The 9,207-nt window shown below is 36.7% G+C and overlaps 1 protein-coding gene across 1 annotated transcript; it reads right to left on the reverse strand.

Moving 5' to 3' along the window:
- Positions 1-4,823: 4,823 nt before the first annotated feature.
- On the reverse strand, positions 4,824-6,329 carry LOC129739469 (serine protease persephone-like). The gene is made up of 2 exons (XM_055730941.1): positions 6,013-6,329; positions 4,824-5,938 (listed from the first exon to the last, which is right to left on the reverse strand). Exons 1-2 carry the CDS (start codon positions 6,095-6,097, stop codon positions 4,938-4,940), a joined length of 1,086 nt encoding a protein of 361 aa, XP_055586916.1. The 5' UTR covers positions 6,098-6,329; the 3' UTR covers positions 4,824-4,937.
- Between the last annotated feature and the right edge of the window lie 2,878 nt (positions 6,330-9,207).

A 9,207-nucleotide genomic window follows, 5' to 3' on the forward strand; every position in this document is an offset into this window, starting at 1 on the left:
TTGTTCATCCTGATAAGGTTTCCATATAAGGTAAAATATTTCAATCTTTGGAAACCGTACACAACGCAGGACTTCGAGCAATAGTTGGAGCTTTCAGAACGAGTCCTGTCGTCAGTTTTCAAGCGGAAACCGGCATTCCTAGTCTGAGAACACTTTGAACAGCGAACCACACTATACACCGCTCGATGTCTAAGCTTTGATCGCACAGAGGAAAGCACCGAAACGGATGGCACAACTGTTACCAGCATCAGTAGCAGCAGCAGTGAAGGGGATGTAAGCTCCGAAGAAAGGTGGGGAGAACGACCAAGAGTGCGGCCTAACTCTTACAGAAACAGAGGACGAAATTTAATGACCGAATTAGATCTCCATTTGCCGAGAACAGCAGTCTTGAAAATCCCAGATTGCCAGCCAAGGCTGAGATCAAAGGTGAATGTGGACAAAAGCCTTTATCGCTAACTTTCGCAAGGCGTATCATCGAACGACCTCAGACAAATTTTCCATGAATAACGGCAAACAAAATATTCCTTATCCTGTTTCTTCATTTTAAAGGGTGATACGGTCAAAATTTAGTCAATATCAACTTGACGTATTTCTTTCAATTTTGCATTTAAAAAACCTGAACACCCCTCATTTTGAAGGTGTGTGTGTGTGTAGAATGTAGCTTCTATTTTGATTTTGGAATTCACTCTTCAGTTGTTAAAATGCCGTCCAAGGAAGAAGAACAGCGAATCAAATTTTTTCTCGCGCATCGCGAAAATCCGAGCAAAGCTGGTAAAATCGCTAAAAGTTGCCAAATCAACCGTTACAAATGTAATTGAAGTGTTTTGGGGAACGTTTGTCGACAGCCAGGAAGTCTGGATCGGGGGGAAATCGAAAACCGGAAGCCGCTGAGACGACAAAGAGAGTTGCCGGTAGTTTCAAGCGAAACTCTAACCTCTCTCTCCGAGATGCCGCAAATAAGCTGGGTGTATCGTCTACAACCGTGCATCGAGCCAAAAAACGAGCCGGACTATCGACTTACAAGAAGGTAGTGACTCCAAATCGCGATGATAAACAAAATGCGACGGGCAAAGCGCGATCCCGGGGGCTGTACACGACGATGCGGACGAAGTTTGAATGCGTGGTAATGGACGACGAAACCTACGTCAAAGCCGACTACAAGCAGCTTCCGGGACAGGAGTTTTATACGGCAAAAGGAAGGGGAAAGGTAGCAGATATTTCAAGCACATGAAACTGTCAAAGTTCGCAAAGATATATCTGGTTTGGCAAGCCATCTGTACCTGTGGCTTGAAAAGCAGCATTTTCATAACTTCCGGGACTGTCAACCAAGAAATTTACGTGAAAGTGTGTTTGAATAAACGTCTGCTGCCTTTACTGAAGAAACACGGTTGTTCCGTACTGTTTTGGCCGGATTTGGCATCTTGCCATTACGGTAAAAAGGCTATGGAGTGGTACGCCGCCAACAACGTGCAGGTGGTTCCCAAGGACAAGAACCCTCCCAACACGCCAAAGCTCCGCCCAATTGAGTAATACTGGGCTATTTTCAAGCGGAACCTAAAGAAGACCAAAAAAAACTGCTGGACGAGCAGCAGTTTAAGGCAAACTGGCTTTCTGCGGCGAAGAAGGTGGACAAGATGGCTGTACAAAATCTGATGGCAGGGGTTAAGCGTAAGGCCCGGCAATTCGGATTTGGAAAAGCGGAAGCCTAACTGAATATTTTTCCTGAAGTTTGTACTAATTAAACTTGAAAAAGAAATGAAATTTGATTTTTTTAAATAAACAATGTCACCGATTTACACGCGTTTTCCCTTGACCAAATTTTGACCGTATTACCCTTTAAACCGCTGCTTTTTTTCCTAACTGGTTGTTTCAAATGTAAGGATTGTTTCAATGTAGAGTTTGTCGTCAAAAGCTAGCTAGTTTACGAGAAATTTGCAAATGATAAAGATGTACATCAACTCGACAACGTAGTAAAAAAAATAGAAATTTACAAAAAGTCGCTGTAAACATCCGCTATTATCGGAATCGTATTTCTTTTACAGTTATTGGATAGATTGCAAGTAAATTTAACATTCTGCATTCAAAGTGTGAAAAACAGTGCACAGTGTATCACCTTAGTGTGTCTTTGGCGTAATGACATGATGTCAAATCGGGCCAAAATATGACGGGTCCTTGATGCTGCTTGATCATCGGCAATAAACGCTTTTGGAGGCATTCCCTGATATAGTTCTGGGTGTTCATTGTTTCCGATGTGACGTACGGGCTAGATATTTGGCCGCACTCGCAAATTGCCTGCCACACCATCGCCTTCTTGCCAAATTCTTCGGTGAAAACGGCCTTCTCCGTTTCGGGGATATCCTTGTCTTTGCGTACAATGAAGTATTGTGGCCCAGGAAGGTTTTATAGTCCAATTTACATACGTTTCATCGTCCATGATAATGCACCCAGAATTTTTCAAAATATTGAATCATACAGTTTCCAGGCTCTTGGTTCGACAGAAGTTGCTTGATTTGGGCTCCTTTTCGGTTTTTTTTTTGCTTTCGATACGTCTTGAGCCCTAGTCGCTTTTTAACACGCATCACGTGAGACGTCGAGGTCCAGACTTTTCTTGCCACATCCCGTACAAAAGCCGATGGTTTCTGTTTGTAGGCATTCCTGACCATTTTTGTCGATAGCAGGACTTACAGGACCAGATTTTCGACCACTCCTCGGTTTATCTTCAAATTTACAATGTTCACCATATTTTCTAATAGCTGTCCGTACCGCTCCGACACTCACATCCTCTTCTTTGGCCAATTTTCTCAATGAGATTCCACTCACAGTACACATCTTGTGCACGATACTTTTTCTCTTGTCCGGAGTAAGGCCACGCATTTGAAATGTAATCACAAACTAAATGTTTTTATGTTTTTATCACGTACAGAAATGTGTAAACAAAAGGACGCAGCCAGTAGAATTCGAAACAAAATATTCCGATTCGAAATTACCGTTAACATAAGGTGTGCTTAAGCCTGAAGGTATGAGCCGTTTCAAGTAAAGAAATAGTAAAAAATTAGGTGGGCTTCTTATTTCTGGAACACTCTAAAGCTCAAAATATTGCAAATTAACAAAAAAAAGGTTGAATGACAAAAAAATCAATGATGGAAGTTTGTGAATATCGCTTCAAGAGTTTCAGTAGCTAAAATAGGAAATGCAAGATCTTCCGTTCCACAGTGATTCAAAATCAAGAAAAAAGTTGGCATAAATTAACAAAAAGCTTTTTTTTAAAAGATTGTATGCGGGAAGATGAAAAGATAATTTTTTTTCAAAGTTTGCTATTTTATCTGTAATTGCAAAAACTGGTTTTAAGCTTTATATTGGAAAATTGAACATTTTTCAATAATGTATGAATATTTTTGTTGAAATCAAGTATGGGCTAAGAAATTCCTCTAGGTTTGTATGAATATTGAAAATGATGTTGCATATATATCGAGGCGAATAATGCTTCATTAACTCTGTATAAATAGTATCTATAAAATTTTCATTTTGAACAAAACAGCATTTCACTCAAAGTTATCATATTCAAAATATAGCGTAAACTAGCAGAAAATTTTGAACAATGTTTTGTCGAGGCTTTCACCTATCCAACGGTATATAATTTACCACAGGATCGGCAGCGTAAGCTAAATTTTTGCTTCCGAAAAATAAACAGAGAAAATCGAAAGAATTTCTCATAACTAAGTGAAACTGTATTAGCTCATAATGTAAAAGAAGTTTTTCATCTCCAAACTGTAAAATAGATTAAAATATATCGCTACGATATAGATATTTAAAAAATTTCAAGGAAATTGATGCATTTTGTAGTTGTTTTAAGTTGATAATAAAAGATCTTATTTTGTATTCTTGTGTTTAAATTGTCGTTCGAGTTTGTTCCATGGAAGGTGTATAAAAGGTCCTAGAAAATATCTAATTGATTCACAACGTTCTTTTGAATCCTGCATAAAAAATTTGGTTGTCGCTGACTTGAAAAATGAACTTTTCCCAGTTAGGGGATTTGAACCACTGTGCGTTCCCACTTTTTTCGACTTTGGGCCTCAGTGTAACTAAACCAGACGTTGGGCTTACAAGTGTAAAATGGTGTTTTTTTCTCAAGCCTTGTAAAACACGTTGAAAATTTCCCTTCCTATCTTTTGGTCTTCGGTATTGAGCTTTCAAAATACACACAAGGAAATTGAATAGCAAATCTTTTGTAAACCTTTTACAACCCCATGGCAACTTGACAGTTCTGGCGAGCTTCGTGTGCCTGATTCAAAATCGCAGATGTCGCATGTGTACCGCTTGTTTACATACTTTTCGAGCCATGCGTATGGAAAGGGCACATCATCAAATGTGGTGCGTATCATGCAAATTCATAACTTTCGAATGAATGAAAAAGAGATTCAACCGAAATTATTATACACATTCAATATTCTACCTATTTATTTATTGTGTAGGAACAGTTTTTCCATAAAACAGGAAATTTTCTGCTATAATGTGAAAGTTTTGCCATTCTAAAATTTCCATATGTATCGCAGTTTATGAAAATCACTCGATGATTGTTGTGGTAATGTTTTGTTTTACATTTTATATTTTTTTTACCTTTTATCACTTGGAAATTTGAAGGCGAGCATTCAAGTGATTACCGAACTTTGGATTACTCAGATTTTCCGCCATTTAAGTAGCAAATCCAATTGTTGCTGAGGATTGTCATCACTTTTAATAGACCGTATTGTATGTAAATTTAAGAGATCCATTTGCTTACACACCAAAAAAACAATGCTGACACACTAAAAAAAGTTAGATAGTTATGTAAAATAATAGTTTGTAATGTCTAGCGCTCTTTTTTTTTAAATAAAATATATAATATCATTATTTTTTTCCTTTAAACTATCGAATAAAATTTCACAAAACTCATTGGTTCATTGATCGGGCCACACAATTGATTCAATCCATCCTATATACTGAGAAACTCTGGTGTATATTCCTGGTGAGTTTGCTGTCCCGCACGGTTTGCCGCTGGAAGTTATGCCAACAATGTATCGGCGGTTTTTTGTGATTAGTTCCAAGGGCCCTCCGGAATCACCCTCGCAGGCATCGGCTGTAGTTACATTTCTGTCATCTCGCCCGAGGGCACAGATTTGAGTGCTCTGTAGTTCTCCAAGAAGTTTTCGAGTATTCGTAACTGCCTTCTGGTGGGCGACAGTGTAGTTACATTCGGTACGATCGACAATGCTCACATTTGCCTTCAGTAGGACAGGCGATGCATCATATGTTTTAGAATCGTATCTTCCCCAACCTTCGATGGAAAGTATGACGTCTGGGCCGGGATCAGTGGAGTTTGTATAGAGACATGCTGGATTCAAGAAAGGCTCTGTGACTGTACGATTCAGTTCCAGCAGAGCGATATCGTTTTGCAGTGGAACAGTTTTGTATTGGGGGTGTATCATGACGTTTGCGATGCCAATGTTAACAGGCTCATCGTTGGTATTCCGTTCGAAAAGGTTAACGACTCCCATTCGGGCAAAGTCCGGCCGGGGATTGTCGGCGCAATGAGCTGCAGTCAGAAGAAACCGGTCTGATATAAGGCTTGCTCCGCATCGAAACTGTGTTTCCGGTCGGTCCGATGGGTAGGAAAGGGCTGCCATGTGAGGAAACTCGTTTATGGCTGCTGTCACCCCTTGATAGATGTGGCTCGTTACACCACTTGTCATTGGAAAACGCTCACATGCGTCTGTACTGATTTTGGAAATTATCTGGAAAGATTTCACGGGTTTCTCATCACAACAAACGATTGGGTCACTTCCCACAAAAGAGCACGTTTTCCACTGTGGCTTCGGCAAATTTCTAAGATAATCACAAGTCAAGTAATGCCGGCAAATTCCATCGGTAACATTATCAGCCAGTAGACAGCGATCACCCTCTAAACAACGAAATTGAGTAGCAAATGTGAATAGAATCTCATTAGATCATTAGACGATGATGTCACACACTTACCATATCGATCATTATCGTACATCGGAACTGCAAAGGTGATTCCACCAAACAACAACAGGAGCCCTAATATCAGTGTGCACTCCATGTTGATCTGCTAAATCAATCCACTATTTCATTACGAAGAGGGCTCGTACAGATGCTTTTGGAATATACGAAAATTTGAAGAAAAACCGCGATAACGCACACAAGAAGTAATTTTTTTCTTCTATTTTTCAGTAATTAGAGACGAGATGTTTGATGCCTAGAGTCTGTGATTGTGCGCTTACAGTAAAACTGGTTCTGATCGTGTCGATGTCGTTCAACAAACTAACTGATACTGTTAGCCTCTCAACGCCACATTATCACAGTATCAATTGGCGTTGGCAGCGCTGCTTTATCGCCATCGAAATTCATTTTCTACCAGAGTAGCAAAAGCAGACCTGTATTGATTCGTTTTTCGTTAAGCATTTAAGTTAATCAAAACAATTTTTTTCAAGATTTGCGTTCTCCAATTTTTCATAAATAATTCTTTCGAAAACCGTCAAACTTAACACTTTTGTAACTTAAATGTATAACTGTAAGTTCGAAATACAATACTGAGTGTTAACTGATTACTTTCACTTCTTTCTCACCAGGGGCGGTCCTACAGTTGGCTCTTGGTGGGGGGTGATTTTCCAAATTTTCAAAAATCAGTCAATAAGAAGAATCGCAAATGTTTGGCAAACAAACGTTAATTTTGAGAAACAGAGCCGTGGAGGGGAATGGGGGGGGGGCTGGGGGGGTCGGGTTTACAGTTGCAAATTAGACTTGAATTTTGTAGGTTTGTAAGTTGTAGGTTGGTTATTCCAAAAATTGAAATTAGAGAAAAATAGTGAAAACTTTTAACAAATTTTCTCAATACACTTATTTTGATATCCTATTATAAAACAATCTGCGAATCTTAGATGTTCACTGCGAAAAAGTGTTGATAAAAAGATAATTTTTGTAATTTTTACAATTGGTTGTGTAAAAATCATAACTTAAGAATTCTTTAAAAAATTTACCGATATAAATGTCATTTCACAAATGAAAATTAAACACACATTATCGTGGAAGGTAATGTTAAAAGAAATCTTCAAATTATCCACAATATTTTTATTGGGTTCGTATCAGCGTAAGACCCTCACCAAAATTTTAATGATTCTCATTTTGCAACAATTCCAAAACAATCATTTGATAAAAGTGTTTGTTAATAATTGCTATGAATTAAGAAATGAAATTTAAATAATTTTTTTAAAGTATTTTTCTTAATCGTTGTTCGGTAGTATCGAATAAGTATTAAATCTTGTTAAAAATTTTCAATTTTAGATACAAATTTAATTCTGAATAAGATCATCGAAATCATATTCTTAGAATATGAAGCTTTTGGAACTTCATTTTTATTTGTTTTTCTTGAATTTCAAGCTCTCATGCTAGGTTTTAATTCTATTGTAACTTAATCCTAAAAAAATAGTAACTAATTTGCAACGAATAATTTATGAAAAAAGTGGAAAGTCGTATTTTTTCTTCATGCTCTCAATATTTCCAAACTTTGAATTAAATGAAAGAATACTGAATAAAGAGTTGATTTTGGAAAGTTAATACTATTGAAATAACCATACTTTCATATTCAGAGTGGATTTTTTAACCTAAATTATTAAGCTGGATTTCTACTCAAAAACTATATTTGATATAGGAGTATTTTTGGGAACGATAAAAATGGGTATGATTATTAAGGATCACTACCTCCATTCAGCAAGGGGTGAAGGGAAGGCCAGGGGGGGGCTCTCTTATCAGTTTTTCAGCATAAATCCAGAACATAACAAGCAAAAACAACCATATTTAATTAGTTAGATTGTATGCGTACGATTAATTTGAGACCCTCCTTTTTAGAGCGAAGCTTAAAGAAACAGTTTAAAATTAACAGATCTTTAACACAAATTTATAGATCAAGATTCAGAAAATTAGTTTAAGTCATCTTTGTATTGTAATTCGAAACTCAAGCTGCAGCTCTTATTTTATAGTGGTAGCTTATGAGTTATGTTGTAATTTGATTTAAAATAATGCCAACAAAACAATAAAAATTTGAATAGTTTCTGAAAATATGATTTGTTTTTGAAAGGTGTAGCAAAGCACATCGGGTCAGCTAGTATGCTATATAATTTTACCACAATTACTAAAGTATTTGAGAAACTGAGATTTAACCGGTTTTTTTTAAAGTTATTTCTGATAACTTCGGAAAACTAATATCTGAAAATATTTTTGTGAATAAAAAAAACATATAAAAACTTTCAACTTTATCTTAAAAGACTAATTTTCATTTAACCTTCCCATGCCGTTCGGGTCAATATGACCCGAAGCGCACATTTAAAATCTCTTATCTTCATTCCAATATACTGAAGAACTTGGAATTTTGACTGACCAAGTATGTTCTATGAAAATAATGATCAAATTAACATCAAAAAATTGAAATTTGAGTTTTGAAAATCGGTTCATTGGGAAATGAAATACAGCTAAGCAAAGCAAAAATTGGATATCGTTTTTTTAAGTTAGATTTTTTTTCTACCGGAAGATCTGAGATAGCGGTCAAAACTTTCATTGGACCCCAACATATCTATACACTGTCGGAAAGATGGATTCTTGACGATTTCAAACATCAATGAAACACTTAAATACAGAAAAGCTGTCAAAAGTTATGAGCATTTTTAAAATAAAATTGATTTTTCGGACTTTTTACTTTCTGAACCAGTTTCTGTTAACTTGGTAATACATATCGACTTTATTTTAAAATTTTGAGTAATAAGAACAAATTACCTACACAATGAATATAATATCATCAAAATCGGTTAACACTTACAGTCAGGAGAACGAAATCAAACTACAACTCAAATTTCCCCGAAACGGATATTTTGCGAACGGCATGGGAAGGTTAACCTGTGTAGGTGTAGCCGATGTCCGCGAGTTCGAGCCCAAGAGTAAACATCGAACACAGTTGTACCGGATAAGTTTTTCAATAACGATCCGCCAACTGTAACGTTGATAAAGTCGCGAATGCCATAAAGATGGTAAAACGACTATAATCGAAAAAAAAAAATTTAAATAGGTGTAGAGTATGCCTAGCAAAAATATAAAAATTATTGCAAAGCAAAATATATTCATGATTTTATTATATATTCGTTATTCAATGTGAGCAAATGT

The sequence above is a fragment of the Uranotaenia lowii genome, chromosome 1, assembly GCF_029784155.1.
Source record: "Uranotaenia lowii strain MFRU-FL chromosome 1, ASM2978415v1, whole genome shotgun sequence".
In the NCBI taxonomy this organism is placed as follows: domain Eukaryota; kingdom Metazoa; phylum Arthropoda; class Insecta; order Diptera; family Culicidae; genus Uranotaenia; species Uranotaenia lowii.

Coding starts and splice junctions, on each gene's coding strand:
- LOC129739469 (XM_055730941.1), bottom strand. CDS start 6,097: ATGGAGTGCACACTGATATTAGGGCTCCTGTTGTTGTTTGGTGGAATC. Junction 5,939..6,012: donor GTACGATAATGATCGATATG/GTAAGTGTGTGA, acceptor TTCGTTGTTTAG/AGGGTGATCGCTGTCTACTG.